At 39.5% G+C, this 16,458-nt stretch overlaps 3 protein-coding genes across 5 annotated transcripts in view; 2 read left to right on the top strand and 1 right to left on the bottom strand.

Moving 5' to 3' along the window:
- The window catches only part of stk25b (serine/threonine kinase 25b), a 10,791-nt gene extending 8,082 nt beyond the window's left edge, over positions 1–2,709 (bottom strand). The window contains exons 1-2 of the mRNA XM_008433345.2: positions 2,293–2,709; positions 1,513–1,743 (exon numbers count right to left, since the gene is read on the bottom strand). Of these exons, the coding sequence (XP_008431567.1) occupies positions 1,513–1,743; positions 2,293–2,322 (261 nt within the window). The 5' untranslated portion in view covers positions 2,323–2,709. The remainder of the gene's footprint in view (positions 1–1,512; positions 1,744–2,292) is intronic.
- Positions 2,710–3,606: 897 nt separating this feature from the next.
- Positions 3,607–10,081, top strand: LOC103479102 (mitochondrial fission factor homolog A-like). Of its 2 annotated transcripts, none has more exons than XM_017310125.1 (7): positions 3,607–3,751; positions 5,413–5,631; positions 5,816–5,994; positions 7,048–7,139; positions 7,243–7,413; positions 8,326–8,401; positions 8,615–10,081. In XM_017310125.1, the coding sequence occupies exons 2-7, from the start codon at positions 5,418–5,420 to the stop codon at positions 8,744–8,746; spliced, it is 864 nt and encodes a 287-aa protein (XP_017165614.1). In that variant the 5' UTR covers positions 3,607–3,751; positions 5,413–5,417; the 3' UTR covers positions 8,747–10,081. The 2 variants fall into 2 exon arrangements, with proteins under 2 accessions (XP_017165614.1, XP_008431562.1); XM_008433340.2 differs by having other exon boundaries at positions 5,410–5,631.
- A 56-nt stretch (positions 10,082–10,137) lies between these two features.
- On the top strand, positions 10,138–16,006 carry LOC103479103 (probable flap endonuclease 1 homolog). 2 transcript variants are annotated; one of them, XM_008433342.2, is made up of 11 exons: positions 10,138–10,414; positions 11,011–11,077; positions 11,211–11,313; positions 11,520–11,574; positions 11,666–11,727; positions 11,804–11,955; positions 12,667–12,727; positions 13,429–13,560; positions 13,642–13,787; positions 13,885–14,029; positions 15,185–16,006. In XM_008433342.2, exons 1-11 carry the CDS (start codon positions 10,333–10,335, stop codon positions 15,236–15,238), a joined length of 1,059 nt encoding a protein of 352 aa, XP_008431564.1. In that variant the 5' UTR covers positions 10,138–10,332; the 3' UTR covers positions 15,239–16,006. The 2 variants fall into 2 exon arrangements, with proteins under 2 accessions (XP_008431564.1, XP_008431565.1); XM_008433343.2 differs by having other exon boundaries at positions 10,140–10,414; positions 11,819–11,955.
- The last annotated feature ends 452 nt before the right edge of the window (positions 16,007–16,458 follow it).

The raw sequence follows: 16,458 nt of genomic DNA, 5'->3' as shown, positions 1-16,458 counted from the left end.
AACATTGGACTTAATTTACTTGATTTACTTGTTGCAAAATGTTTTAACTTGCATTCATGTAGCACTGAGGATTAAATATAATTTCTTAATATAGTATAGTTAATTATTTTTATGTCTTTCATACTCCTGCTAATTGATATGCATTACTGGATTGGACAGTGCCTATTAGTCACTATGTGATTCATTGAGTTATGTCCAGAAAACCATTTTATCCCAATGCAGGACGAGCAGAAATTTGTCACAAAAATATTTGTAGCGCCATCATTTGTATTTTGTTTCTGTATGCAAGAAGGATCAAATTTACCTTATATTGGTCAGTCGTTTTATTTTAAATATGCTGTAGGAGCCATAGTTTGATGATTAGTTCAGTTTTTTGTCGCTTGTTTAACTTTTAGGAATTGCAGCGGGTGCAGACAGTGCGCCACAATAAAGGTACAATAAAGCTGATAAACAGGTGAAGAACCAAACACCACTTGTATTCTGGCTTTTCTCGCTGTGCGTCGGCTTTACGCGGACCCGTTGCCATGGCAACTGGCAGACAACAGCTCACCGAGCAGATAAAGCATAGATTACCGATCAGGGGAATCAACACCAAAAAACCAAAAATTTCCCACACAAAAAAGAATCAAAAACACCAAAACATAACATTCAGCCTGTTACATTATTCCGTCAGGTTTGATGTCTATATTGTCATTATTAATAAGTTTTCGCCCGACTACCGCGGTGGTTGATTAGCTGATTTAAACAGCAGCTCTACTGATGTGACCTGATTTAGTGCTAACGTAACCAAAACACACCGAACTGCGCAGCACATGTTAAGGTTATCAAAGTCAATAGAAGGTTAGCAACAGTTAGGCTAGCATAACTGACCCACTGCTCACTTGTTCAATGTTTTCTTTAAGTTAAAACTTTTTGCTCACCTGTTAAATCTGAAGCCCTTGTTATCCAACTCATAGGGTTGAATTAACCGCTAAATATTGCGTCCATTTTTCAGATTCTTTGTGTGACTGTGGTATTTTCTGACCACCCATAATGTTGACTCAATGGACAGCAATGGTGCATGTGTGGCGCACGATAAGTCACGTAATGTCCAGTCCAGTAATATATCCATCAAAGCTGCTGCCTCGCGCTCTGTCCTTCTCTCGCACTTCCCGCTACTCAGCAGTAGGTGTCAGGTTACGTTGTGTTGCATTCAATGTTGTCGGAAAAAAGAGATTCGTGCGCTTAATGTCCGATTTCCCATAACTATTTGGGGTGGCAACAGGGGTGGCAAGGCTCTCATTTGGGGTGGCAACTGCCACCCCATGCCACCCTAGTAGATCCGCCCCTGATTTTGGGAGGGAAAGACGCTTCACAGTTCTGTGCTACTTAGTCTTGGTCTATGTCATAAAACGCCTCAATAAGACATTATTGTTTGCAGTTGTGACATGAAATGTGAAAAACTTATATTATTGCGAGGTTTTTTATGTAATTATCCCATTGTTGTGTGTGTGTGTGTTTTTATTATCTCACCTTCAAATATGATCCATAATACTTGGTAACAAATGGGCTATCACATTGGCTCAAGACTGTGATCTCCTGTTGAATATCTTCTATTTCATCCTCGGCTTCTTCCAGGTCAATAATTTTAATGGCCACCACCTCCTTGGTGCGGTTGTTGAGTCCCTTGTAAACTTCTCCAAAAGAACCCTTTCCAATCCGCTCCTGCTTGGTGAAGTACTCTTCCGGGTCCAGCTTGGTGTTCTGGATGAGTGACAGACAAATCTAAGCATCTTGTATGCTAATAAAAGTGCTTATGTTGGTGTGTGTCTGTGTGTGTGTGTGTGTGTACTTTGAGCTTGTCCCAAATTGACATAAAAAGCACAGAAAGCAATACTGATATTGCTACCTTAAATGTTCAATGTACTACAGTGCTGTGCTGCAAAATATTAATAGATAATATGATTAACTAAGTCTGTTTTACATTACTATATTAATCATTTGAAATAACAGCAGCAAATAAACTCAAAGCTACGAGGTTGTCTCAGCGTACAAATATATCAACCGCAAATGCAAAATTATTGAGAATTGAAATTATAAAACAGCACATTACATTTTAAATGATCTTACAAATTGTCTCCAATCATGTTTCTTGCTAAATGTAATGATAACAAAAATGGTACATGTTGTGACAATTGGTTTAACCGTGTGCCCCGATGTCTTGGACCCCCACCCATCCTTATTCCTGAAAAGCCTGACAGCCACAGGAATCCACTAAACAAAGGATAAGAAAGGTGACAGGAGGTTCTGTACCTGGTTCTGCAAGTCTCCAAGGTGTGCCATCCCTTCTGCCGGGTCGGACAGAGCGACAGTCACAGCTCTGTCTTTCCAAACTTATCAGTCCTTGCAGTTTTCGCCGCTTCCCGTCGCTGCTCTCTAGGAAGCTAGCTGAGAAGCTAGCCGAGCAGATAAACACCCAAACTGCTGCCTTTTAACGGGGCTGTCACCCCGCGTACCGTTTTCGGCCTTCAAGCCCAACGGAGGACCGAGCAGGCCCGGCGAGACAGCGAGCTACTGACCGACACGCTCCATGGTATGTTCTCGGTGAGGACGGAGGGAGAAAAAAAAATCTCTTTCCGTGAATTAATATTTAATTCATTTCAGGGAGCGCTTAGCCTGTTGTTCATTTAAAGCTTGAGGAGGACAAAATAATGGCTCAGACCGACTACGCATGCGCTCTGTGTAGGAAGCCGATGGAATTCTGGGAGGTGTATTTCTACACTTGCAACAGAAAGTTTTCAATCTGATATTTTTAATAGTTATGTTAATATTTTAAAGCTGATATGGAGCTATTAAAGTGATGTTTTTTATGAAATAGCGTGAGGTTATTATCAATAATAGCTTATTTTCCTGTAACTAACAGATGTCGATTTGCTATGAAACCCCCCACACATTTTTCTATGAATTTTAATTGTTCTCCAGATTTCAATATTGTGTTGTTTTACTAAATTGCAAAACATCTGGGAGCTGGAGTTACATTCACTCTTAAATGATTAGAGACTAAACGTGTTAGTCCATACGACTCTACAGTGTTAGAAAGAGATTTCCACTTAATGCCACTCAAGATCAACAGTGTGCAAGAAAGTTATAAAACTATGATGGAAGGTTCATACGAAAGAAAATACATAAGCACAATCTCATATGTAAGTCCTACTGATCCATTCTTTACTCCCCTCTTGCTGCTTAGATTAAAATATGTTCTTCAGCATAAGTATCTGACCCTATTTTGACTATAGGATGCCTAATATTCATAATACTAGAACTGGATATATATGTAAACAAGATTACAGAAAGGGTGAATTCAAAATTATGGAAATAGTGACCTAATTAGGGTGGATATGTGCATGTTACGCATTCAAATAAATAAAACCTGAATAATAAGCAGAAGGCATTTTGTAGATGGCCATTCTCTATTATTTATTTCACCGGTTGATTCCTTAATAAAGAAGCATCCTGCTGTAATGTGCGATCGTTTTATAACCTCTTAACCACCTGCTATAGCGGCTCTCGGTTCCGCGAGCAATAGAAGTCTCAAACTCCGCCCCCCGTAGTCATGCACGCGATTGTGATTGGAGCAACAACCACTCTTTATTTGCGTTTGGAGCTGTACAGTTGCTCGCTGATTGTCTCCAGGAGAAGCTGTATGTTTAACGAATGGAACACTGATTTGACATGACATTTTAAAGCGTGGACCAAAAAAAAATCCCAAACAGTAAGTAGTCACGCAGGGTTCTCATAGCTGAGTCCCTCCATTGGAGACGGTACGCGGTTCTCAGCTCACGGTTTTGCTAACATACTAGCGCGGGCTACTGTTCATGGCTTGCTAATGTTAAATAGTAGTTAATTAGCGTAATGTTAGTTTGTATTCAGGCTGAACATGGCGTCTTGCATTCTGTGACATTGAAACCGCGTGTCGGCAACGGCTACACTCATGTCAGTGTTATGTAATTCAACGCAGTGCTGCGAGAAACGCTGTTTTTCATCCAGTATTTATGAAGCATGGCTGTTACACCCCATATCTTTCACCACTGTAGTCCTCTCAGGACGCGACTCAACTACCGGACAGTCTGTTCAGACGAGCCAGACAACATGTTGTGACTACACGGCAGCTTCTAGGCGGGGCTATCGCTGAGCCTGTCCAAATTAGCCGTAAATGATTCTGCTCGAAATAAATTCAACCGCTTAAGCAGTAGTTATCCACTGGCATGGAGAAGGGCAGCTTGATTGAAATCGTGTGACTTCATCATTTTTACCATTAGGTGCTATATTATGTGTGAGGTTACAAGAAGAAGAATCTGAGTTATTAATAATTTATAATAAACAATTCAAAAGATGAATTGGTCCGTCCGCTGTGATGGATGCCATGCCAGGCTTCTCCTCCTGCCTCCTCCCTCTCCTGTTCTCTGTCAGAGTTTGGACTGGGGCCTACCAGATGGGGAATCGTGGGTACCCCCAGAGATTAGTGGGTGCCATTTAAAATCAAACCTTCTTTCGTCTCATCTTACCCACTACATTCTTTTGCTTCTAGGAAATATGTCAGTTGAATTGGTAGAGATTGGTAGGTTCGGCCTAACATGTTTTAACTCTAGCTACAGTCTGGTGTTCGACAACAGGGCCAGACTGCAGTGGACTATCGGGTCTACAGAGAGGATCATCAGGGCTGATTTTCTCTCCATCCTGGACTTGTACAGGGCTAGGGTCAGGAAAAGGGCAGCTAACATCTCTGCAGACCTCACACATCCTGGACACAAACAGTTTACTTTAAGCTCAGTGCTACAGCATTCTATTTGTAAAACAACAACAAAAAACAGCCAGTACTGAGACAGTTTCTTCCCTCAGGCTGTCTGATGAACACCCTAGTAGAGTCAAAGTCTCCTCTATAAAACAAATGACCATACATTACACCATTTTAAACAAAACGCATCATACGTGCATTTATTTTAATCTAAAAAGTTTTTATATTTTATGTATTTTTATATCGGATTTTTTGCTTTTCGCTCTCTTGTGGCCACAGGCATGTGCTTCTTCTGACTTAATTTTGAACATGTTACTGACACAGGAAGCGGCTAACTTCAGTCAGTAACAACATCCACAATGAAGAGTGTTTTAGTCACCGTTATCTAGCCGTGCTAAGATGTGTTGTGATCTCTCATAGGGAAAACATTGAAGTTTTGAATTTTTCTGAAATCAGGCTGATTTTTACATTAGTTCATCTTGGAGTAAAATAACTCGAAGGCTCCATTTGCATCTGTAATTCTGTAGGTAAGAAAGTCAGAATATCTATGTGTGAAAGACATCAAATCCCAGCAACATATATATAAAAAAAAAAATTGTGTTCATTTTTTTTTTTTTTTTTTGTCTATTTGACAGTAGGCTGGATGAGTGGGCCAAGTTTTACCCCGCCTGCCGAGGTGGCTGAGATAAACCGCATCCATTATGAGCTGGAGTACACAGAGGGCATCAGCCAGCGCATGCGAATCCCTGAGACCCTCAAGGTGGCGCCGGAGAGCGGATCGGGGCCCGCTCTGCTTCAGCCACCTCTACAGGTTCACACAACTCTGATGCAGGTTCCTGAAAGAATTGTTGTTGCAGGTAGGATACTGGGTTTGTGTCACTAATGATAAACATTTAAAATAAAACAAAGAGGGACCAGTTCAAGTTGTTGAGTTGTTGGCAGACCATGCAGGACAAATGGCTCTAACACCATCATCAGTGAGATGCTAGAAGCGGTAAAAGAAATGTCCCTTCAAGTTCTTTCTTTTTTTTTTTCTTGCAGGTGACGATGGAGAGTCGAGGTTTGTTCAACCAAGAGATTTAGATCTAATTCAGTCGGTTCCATCGGTGGACCTCCTGAACATGAAGGCCCCACCGCGTGTCCTGACCCTTACAGAACAGCCGCTGGACTCTCTGGAAACAGATCAAGCTGCCAACTCACAGAGTAATCCCAGCCACACTGTGAGTACAATCACACTCTAGTTTTGTGGATTGTAATATAAACTTGAAAAATTGCTATTTGAGCATTCAGCGTCTTTGCACCAAAAATCTGGAACAAACTTCCAGAAAACTGCACAACAGCTGAAACACTGAGTTTCTTTGAATCTAGAATAAAAACTCAGCTGTTTAGATTTGCTTTTGAAAACTAATCATGAAACAATCAGTGATGACCTGATTTGCAAAATGTAATGTTGTTGACTGTGTGTTTGATGACTTTGTATTTTTGTGTTTTTATGATGTAAAGGTTCTGGGTTCAATTCCCGGCCTGGGGTCTTTCTGCATGGAGTTTGCATGTTCTCCCTGTGCATGCGTGGGTTTTCTCCGGGTACTCCGGTTTCCTCCCACAATCCAAAAACATGACTGTTAGGTTAATTGGTCTGTCTAAATTGCCCCTAGGTGTGAGTGTGTGTGTGCATGCATGGTTGTGTGTCCTGTGTGTCTCTGTGTTGCCCTGCGACAGACTGGCAACCTGTCCAGGGTGACCCCGTCTCTCGCCCGGAACGTTAGCTGGAGATGGGCACCAGCAACCCTCCCGACCCCACTGAGGGACAAGGGTGAAAGAAAATGGATGGATGGATGATTTCTATTCATAATCTCTGATAGTTCTATGTTATTGGAAATTTTACATCTCATGTTGAACTTCAAGTAATATCTGTAGGCTTCTCTGGACAGGCCAGTGCATACAGGCCCAGTCAGTACAAAGATGGACGGTCTATTCAGTGACCAGTTTTGTCACAGTGGTCACTGAAAATCATAAGTAGAGTGTTGCCAAAGAGAGATCCTCAGGACCTACTGTCCTGTATGTTTTAGGCGTTTCTCTTCTGTCACACAGACGACTTGCATGAATATCTGATTAGTTTTCTGCTTCACGTGATGGCATGCTGAGACGATCATCAGCAGGAAAGCTGTTGATTTTGGCAATTTAATGATTCAGGATTTTCAATAACACTTGATCACTAAATGTTAGCTTTAATGTGAGCCTGGAATTCATTGAGCTCTTTCCGTGTGTTACAGGTCAGTTATAACACCCGCTCTCGGAGGGAACGCAGTGCAAGTGAGAACATACCTGGTCGTCATGGCAGCCATTGTAGCAGAGGAGACGTAAGGTAAGGAAACCTGAAGCGTTGCTGATTCCTAAAGGTCCCTAAAGTCTATTTTTCACCATTGTTTATTAATCTACCGGTTCTTCCAATCTTCCCCCTGTGCTAGCGTAACCCCCTCCCCCTCAGTCCCCCCTGTCCGCCTCTGTCCTCCCCTGTGTTCTCCAGAAGACGCCAACATTAACCTGTTTACAGCTGCTGGGTTTCTGTCTTACGTTCAGTCAACGACGCGCCGTGCTTACCAGCAGGTCCTTGAACTCTTGGACGATAGCCACCGGAGGTGAGTTGATTTGGTTGTTTTCTCATTAATCACTACTTTATGTTTATGAGTACATTCTTTATGTTTCTCCGTATAGATGGCCAGCTCTGGTTGTTTGAATTGAATGTATATACAAACCTTGGCAGCAACAACTGGCATCAACTGTAATCATTTACAAACTGTTTTTTACATCAATTTGGAGGAATTGGGGATCACTCTTCTTTGCAGAATTGGTTTATAGGAAGGTTCTTAAGTTTGAATGGCCTGTTTAAGGTCAAGCCACATCATCTTAATCAAATACAAGTCTGGATTTTGAGTGAGCTGCTTCATAGATTCGTTTTTGTTTAGATTTTTTTTTAAAGGGAAGCAGAGGTGGACATGCCGGTTTGCTTTAAAACATTCTTCCCATGAAAGCTTGAGCTAAAGGTCAAGAGCTCATAGTCAGACTTTGTCCTTCAATATTTTTTGCTAGAGAGCAGAATTTATTGTTCCATCATTTAACCTCTAAACCCCTCCAGCTGTCTTCACTCCACACCAGATACAATGCAATATCCTTTCTAAAACTTTCACCCTTTGTGGCAATTTTCCCCAAACTCTTGAGGATCATCAATATGTTTTTGGGCCTTTGTTTAGTCCTTTTGGTCAGCAGTGGTTCTTAACCCTGGTCCTCTCTAGTGAATGTGGTTTTTAGCTTGCTTTCCTATTGTTGAATCATGACTTCTGAACTTGATTGAGCCAAGTAAGGCCGGCAGAACTTTCTGGGTTCTGCGAAATTGCACAAAAAACTGTAGTGATTGATTAATGAAAGCAGTTAGGATACTGGCCTAAAAGAACAAGAAAATTAGTGTTGTTGGATATGTACTGAATTTCAGAATATTGTTCAGGTTGCTGGTTATGTTAATAATTTAACCAAAGATGTGTTAATTTCCACAGAACCCACTTGGACTTGGCTCTGGATATGAACCCTGACGAATCTGGCTTAGTTGATGCTTCATCGCTGCGGCGTCAGGTATCGAGTCCCGTAATCTTAAGCTCTATCTGTCATAACATTTAACTCTTTTTCATTTGAAATGACTAGGTCTGAAACAGGGACTGGATGTGTTGGCGTTTGGGGAATTTGTTAGGTTCCCTATCACAGCCCAGCAGAGTTAGCGCTCGACTTTAAAAAAAGAAAGAAAAAAAGAAGTGTATAAGTAAACATTCACATTGTTGTGCTCACCAGATTGTGAAGCTCAACAGACGTCTGCAGCTGCTGGAGGAAGAAAATAAAGAACGCTCCAAGCGGGAGGTGGTCCTGTACTCGGCCACGGTGGCGTTCTGGCTCATTAACACGTGGATCTGGTTACGTCGCTAAACCGGGATACAACCCGAATCTCCAAAAACACTGGAAACCAAAGTAAATCCTTGTTCAGTCGGCGTAGGTCTCTTCTGACATTCCACAATTATTAAAGAAAAGGAAGGTTTTTTTTATTTTTTATTTTTTATTACAGATTTCAAGATTATCTGTGACTAGGGAACACCTGAACCAATTAAACCAGAAAGTGCTCAAAATTTGGAAAAAGTAAAGAGCTGTAGATGCTTTCTGGTTGTGCTCTGTTTACTCAGTATATATCATGTTCTTGCTAGTTATTACCCACAAAATGAAGGCCAATCATCTTGATTTTATTTTCTGAGCTTTTGCCACTGTTGTCAAATTTAAAACTAGTTATCTGACTGAGTTAAAATAATTTTACTGTGGCTGTTAATGAATAATCCTGACGCCAAACACTTAGACAAAGCTCACTACAAGTCTGCTAAAATGTTAAAATGTTACAAAAAATAGTGAAACTATAAAATAAAAAATAACAGTGGTGTTCAATTGACAGCAACAATCACTTTGCAAATATTCATAGTACTAAATATTCCATTATATAATCTAAAGGAAGAGTGTCCATAATATCAGTTCCTGTTTTACACTCTATTTGCATATTTTGGACAACAGTTTTTACCTTGGTTTGAGCAAAGTAACCTTTAAACAGGTTGGGGAACTTAAAGGCTTGCACAGAAAAAAGAGACTTGTATTAGTCAAAACAAAACTCGGCTGTTTCTGACAGGCCTCTGTTAAACTGAGCAGCATGTGTTTGAAAAGACTCACAAGACTAACAAGGATTTATTTTAAGTGACAAACAGTTTTAGGTCTCGTATCTAGGCTGAAATGTAGGTCCCCTGCTGTGGCCATCACTAACCATTCGTAAAGTGTCAAAATATTAATAATTCTGCAGATGCCATAGCCATTTCCCTGCATGTCACATGTTTAGGAGATTCTCATATGTTTTATATGAATTGTGTATCTGTGGGGCAAAATGCTTGCTATGATCTGTTACATGAAGATTCCACATACTATTCACAGAGCTGGGGCTGTTTTTTTGTTTCTCAGATTAAAGCCATTTCTCCCATTGTTTTATTCATCATGAATTTTGCTGTAAATCCAGGAGCCAATGTGTTCATGCTCAGGTGTAGTAGTTGAATACTTGTTTTTGAATAGCATATTCATCTGTTGTGCATTCTTCTTATGTGATTGTATACATATGTATTAACATTTATTTAAAGAGAGGCTACATTAGGTTAATATTTGTTTCTAATTTATTCATTTGTGAAATGTCTGTAAATATTATTGCTATAATAAATGCTGGAGGTCCATTTCCTCAAACCCGTCTGTTTGCTCAGTCCTGACCCCTACCGTCCACTTTGTTGACTTGCCGAGATTAGGAAAAAATTGTTGTGTTTAAATAGCTGAATTTCGTTGACGATAAAACGCCTTTTAGTCAACCGCTGTGTTTCTAAACGGATACAAAGTATCGTGAGATATACTGAGAACCCGACGCTGTTTGTTTTATTTTCTCCTCTTTTTTTTCAAACCGGAAGTGGAAGAAAAACAAAAGTCCATATGTGATTAGGAGGATGGGGATCACTAAACTGGCTGATTTAATTCGTTCTGATGCTCCAAATGCAGTTTCTTATAAGGATATCGGTGACTATACAGGTAATGGAGGACTGAACGCCGACCAGTTTGATCTGCCTTAATTATCTCTAACAAAGGTTGCTAGCAGCTAACGTTAGCATTCAAAAAGCTTCTAAGTTAATTATATACCACAAAACAGTCACTTTGGTGCTAATTAAATCAGTAAATGAAGTTGGTGCTTTTACAAGAACTCAAATTCTAAATCGTGTTAACTGGTCTCACCCTAATAAACAGTATGTAAGCTTTCCTTGTGTGGAAAAGAACCTTGTAGTTAAATATCTCTGTAAGATCTAATAATTTATTAAGAAATGACACAAATAATGTAACTAATAGCAATGTGCTGCTGAGAAAATGCATAATTTTTTTTACTGATCATCAGGGAGTCTAAGCAGCTATAGCTGTTGGGTGTATGCCATACATGAAATATATGCATTAATGATCTTATTTTTATTATTACGTTATTCTGGGTAGGATTATGAAATCTTCTCAAAACAGTTCATTATTATGCAGAGAACAGTCATGTATAAATCCACAAATATGCATAAATTGTATTAGTTCACTCGCAAATACAATGTGTAGTTTTATGTTCATTGCACTGCCACTGTATTCCATCGCAGGGAAAGTCATCGCCTTGGATACCTCAGTGGTTCTGAACCAGTTTCGAGCAGCAACACCCTCTTTGAGGTGAGAGATCTTTGAGAAATTTATCAGACAAAATACAAACACCTGTACTGTTAAAAAAAAGTCCAACAATTCAGCTATAAATGCCAAAATAGCTTCTCTTCCATGTTGGTGATGTTGGGTTTCTTCTCCACAGCCCCCTGACTGGACTCTTTTTCCGCACACTGACCTTCCTGGAACACGACATAAAGCCAGTCTTTGTATTCGATGGAAAGCCTCCCGTGGAAAAGACACCTGTTGTAAGAAACATTTACAGCCTGCGTGTTTTGAATTGTTTTTGGGGAGCATTTTGAGTTGGAGAACATGTGTGTGGGACCAAAGACCATTTCCTGTTTTGCTCAAATCGGCAGTTTAACTGGTCTGCTGTAGAAATGGCAGACTGACTGTTGACTGATTCCAGATTTTAAAAAATCCCTCTCGCTGATTGAGACTTGCTTTTCTGCAGCTGGAGAGGCGAGCCGAGGCAGCTGGATGGAGCTCTCCCAAAAGAACAGGAGAAGGTCCACATGCATAAAGAGTGTAAAAGGATCTCTCATTGTCATATTTAAATGTTTCCAAATTCTGATGTCATTGAATCATTCTTTTATGCAGCATCAGCCCAGACTAAGGATTCCATTGAGCTACTGAAATGTATGGGTGTGCCTGTCATCCAGGTACAATTTGTTTCAGTTTCCACTCTCGTGCATTTTTTTTTTATTTTGAAAAATGTTTTTCATACTTCATGCACAGGATTCTGCCTTTCAGGCTCCAGGGGACGCTGAAGCACAGTGTGCCCGCCTGGTGAGAGACGGGGTTGTGGATGCAGTGGCCTCCGAGGACATGGACACGCTGCCCTTTGGAGCAAACGTTCTCATTCGTCAGCTGAATGCTAAGAAGGACAGGTATGTTGAAACTGCAGTATGTAACTTTTATTTAAAAAAAATTACATTTATTTTACATATTTGTCAAATCTGTCACTATGTTGTAACAGTAAATTATGAGACAAATAATCTGAAAAGATGGTTCTCCTCCACCTTCTCCTTGAGTTGCTATTGCGGATTGAAGAAATGCACCAACCAAAACAACCAATCACAGCCAGGATGAGGGTCACGCTTGCGTACGGGTTCGTTGCTAAAGGTGCTAATGACGGAGAAACAATTTACCGTTACAGGAAAATTGATTATCGACCTTCATTGGTGGCTATGCTAACTAGCCTTAGCATTGCCAACCAGCTATGCTAGCTGCAGCGTGGTAGAGAGGAAGGAGGGGAATGACAGGGGAGCCTGAGCAGGGCCACACAGATGGTGATTGACAGCCATAAGACCAGCCTCCTGGCTCTGATTGGTTGTTTCTAGTTAGCACTGGGAGAAGGTGGAGGAGCTTGATTTTTCCCCCCCAGATTATCTCTCATGCTGTACTCTCACGACATAGCAACAGTTTTAACAAATATGTAAAAAACATTGTTTATAAAAGTTACATACTGCAACCTTATAATGTGTATAAATATATAAGAACAAAGTAAAGAAGTTCCAGTGACAACAGAGTTCAGTGCCTTGCTGTATTAGACAGATGGTAAGTCTTATCTGATTTTTATTTTATGCTCATGTTCCTAGTGAAGTTGTGGAATACTCATTACCCAGGCTGCTGGAAAAACTGCAGATTACTCATGAGGAGGTAAGAGCAAAACATTGATGAAACTTTCGCGTAAGTTTCTGTTATTGGACTCATTTAAAGCATATGTCAAACTCAAGGCCCTCAGGCCAAATCCGGCCCGCCATAAAGTTTTATGTGGCCCAGAGGGACACCTACATAGAACATTGAAAATAACTGTTGTATGTCTAAATAATATTTTATCAATCAAATGAAAGCAGTTTTCAATAGAAGAAGATTAGGGTAACAGGAAAAAAAAAATTCTTAGAATTTTGACCTTTTTTTCAGAATTTACCAGATTTATTCTGACTTTAATCTTCTGAGGTCAAAAAACAGGATTCTGAGAAAAAAAAAGTCAAAATTCTTAAGGAAAAAAGTGACAATTTTGACATTTTTCTCAGAATTATGACTTTTGATCTCAGAAGATTGAAGCCAAAAAAATTTTTTTTTTCAGTGGCTACAATCTTCTTTTGTATGTATACTGCCAAATTACATGAATGTGAAATGATGTTCAGTATTATTGAACTTCTTTGTTAATGGGTTTAAACTGTAGCTTTAAACACATTTGTTACGGGGTTTTATCAATGCGTTTTACCCCAACCAGCCCTTTGCGGACATTCATAATCTCGATATAGCCCAAAATAAAAATGAGTTGACATCACTGTTTGAAGTTTTGTGATGAATAATCACTTTTTTCCTGTCTTATTTTGCAAAATGCCTTTTAGCTTGTTGACCTTTGTATTCTACTGGGCTGTGACTACTGCGACAAGATCCCCGGTTTAGGTCCAAAGAGAGCTCTGACTCTCATCCAGAAGCATCGCACTATTGAGAATGTGGTGTTGCACATCAACAGACAGGTAATCTCTTGTTTTGATCTACTTCTCACTATACAGAAATTCTAAAAAAAAAAAAAATCTAATATAGTCACATACTTCCAGACCCATCCTGTACCTCTTTTATGGAAATACAAAGAGGCCAGGAAGATTTTCTTGGACAAAACAGAAACTCCAGTTACTAACTTGGTGTGGAGGGAGCTGGACGAAGAAGCCGTGGTGGACTTCCTGTGTCACACCAAACATGTCAGGTACAGATTCACAGAGCCTGTTTTTCTGTTTACGTGGATCTGGACCAATGTGAAGCCGAAGGATTTGTTCCATTTATTCCCGTATGCTTTTTTTTAGGGAGGAGAGGATCCGTCATCGCATGAAGACATTTCATGAACATCGAGAAAATAGGCGAGAGGAGAGGAAAAAGGAGAAGGCGGAGGGACATATGAGGCAGACGCGCATGGACAACTTCTTCAGAGTTACCAGAAAGAGGGGACAGGTAAGGAGGAGCAAAAGGGGAAAAATACACAAACATATGGACGAATATTTGGAAAACATAAATCTTCACCACTTCATCAGTGATGAATTTAAACTTAGTCATCCCCAAACATGATCGCAAATGTGTTTGGAGCTTTTATTCATTTATTTTTTTGATTTGTATGTTTTGATAATTTACTGAAGAAAAATTAAAAGCGTTTTATTAGTTGAAGTGTTTTTTACTTTTCAGCAAAAAAAACAAAAAACATGGTATTTATCCAGAAAGTAAATATTTACAATATTTTTTTTAATCCTTTTTCATAACATCTGGAGGGATTTACTCTGACATGCTGGATATCAGCTTCTATTGGTCAGAGGTGTTCCTGAGAGAGTGGTGGCCCTCTCAGAAAATTTATATTAAATTCATGTTGTAAAACCCAATAAATACATAAAAATTTGTATACACGTGTTTGGAGTTTACCACAGTTTGTTGGCTTTTTGTTTCACCACTGCTTTTTGAGAGCAGAGCATGGTTCTTAGTGTTTCAAGACGTTGCTGATGTAGGATGTTTTTAATCCCATTCTTGTCTTCCTGGTTTAACACACCTGGATCAACTGATGGCTCATTAGGAGGTCTAAGAAGAACATTGACCTGCTGGAAAGGTTGTTACTACCAGAAGGGAAAGAACTAAAACATGCAGGAAGCCGACCCTCCAGGGCCGACTTTGGAACCCCTGCTTTATTGCATTATGCTTTGACAGAAATGTGAGGAAGAAGTCCACTCCCTTGGAAGATGAGCAACCATATAAATGTATCAATGGATGCTTCACTGTTGGCACACTTTTTCCTTGTTGCCCAAACTATTTTCCAGATGTCCTAAACAATTAGGATTATTTGTCATAGAAAATAACTGCACCAATCATCTGCTCTCCACTGGCCCACTTCCTGCATAATTCCAGTCGGTCTTTGTTGGTTTTTTTTGGACAGAAAGGACTTCTTTGCTTCCCTTCTCATTACAAAACCCGACTGCAAAAGTCTTTGTCTTATTGTGTGTTCAGATGCACTCACATTCTTAGATGTGTATCTAAACAGAGGTGCTTAGATACGTTTTTTCAATGTTGAAAATCTGCTATTTTGATGTCTAAACATTTTTCCTCTCTCTCTCTTTTCCTCCACAGCCAGTGGAATCACTTTCCTCATTAGGTGACAACAAAAAGAAACCTAGAACATAATAAGTCCGCCTTTATTTTATAGTTGTTCCTAAATCAGAACTACTACATATGAAAAAAAACAAAAAAAAAACAAAACAATTCAACCTGAAGATTATGCTCTGAGGTAAATATTCCATACAAAAATAATCAGGATGCATTTTCTTATAACAGATTATTATCCCAATCCAATAATTTTGATAGTATAATTCAGTCAGCTGCTGATTGATAAATAATGTGCAGCTTAAAATGATTTATTTGACAGAGAGCCTATTTTTGGAACAATTAAAAGAAACCCAGCTGAGAATCATAAAAATATACTGACCACAACCCTGCATCTGGAACACCACAGCCTCCGACAGTACAGTACTGTGCCCGTGTACGACCAGCGGTGTTCAGAAAACAACACGGTTCCATTTGATTTCTTGGTCCATGCAGCAGTTTCCTGCAGAGCCAGTGAGACAAGCAGAGCAGGAGGTGTGCGACCATGAAAGAGAACAGAGTGACCACTGTCAGGGAGGCCAAAACCAGGGACAGGCGACGTCTCTTCTCTGGATATTCAATGAGCACCTGCTGTGTAACAGGAGCCAAGACAGACACCAAAGGCTTGAATTTTAAACCGTGTATGTTGTTGCTTTAATTTCAGAAAGAGAAAGTGAGATTGCGAAGTTCACATAGTACAATCAATATTACAAAGAAAAGAAAGTGTAAATCCTTATTTTTTCTTATTATTTTTTTATGTCTTTATATGTCATTATTTTTCTTTTACAATTAAAACGGCATTGAGTTGTATTTGGTCGTGTGGTGTTTTTGTGACTTGATGTGAATTGTTTTAATTGCTCTTCTGTGGGACCATTTACTACAGAGAACCAAAAGTTTTTGTTAAGTATATTAATGTGCCAGTCTATTAAATACACAAATATCAAAATCTTCAAATCATGTCTTAAAATCAGATATATCCTTTTTTTTAGGTGTTTATTTCTTCTGCTACATCTCTTTATTAAATAATCTAAACTGCCACTATGCCTCTTCAAATAATTCCCAACATCTGATGGCTGTTATTTGATTGTATCAAACACCAATCATATTTGATTGGTGACAAACTATGATTTGTATCAAATATAAATCATAGTTGCAGATAGCAGCTATGGACCCAAGCAGTGACTGAGTTGAAATAAATTGATTAGCTACAACAGACTATTATGAAATAAAATAATATGGACGTAATTTTGTCAGCATTTAAA

This window comes from Poecilia reticulata, linkage group LG17 (assembly GCF_000633615.1).
Source record: "Poecilia reticulata strain Guanapo linkage group LG17, Guppy_female_1.0+MT, whole genome shotgun sequence".
Taxonomy (NCBI): Eukaryota; Metazoa; Chordata; class Actinopteri; order Cyprinodontiformes; family Poeciliidae; genus Poecilia; species Poecilia reticulata.
The sequence above is the reverse complement of the archived record's forward strand: the minus strand, read 5'-3'. Positions and strand labels throughout refer to the sequence as shown.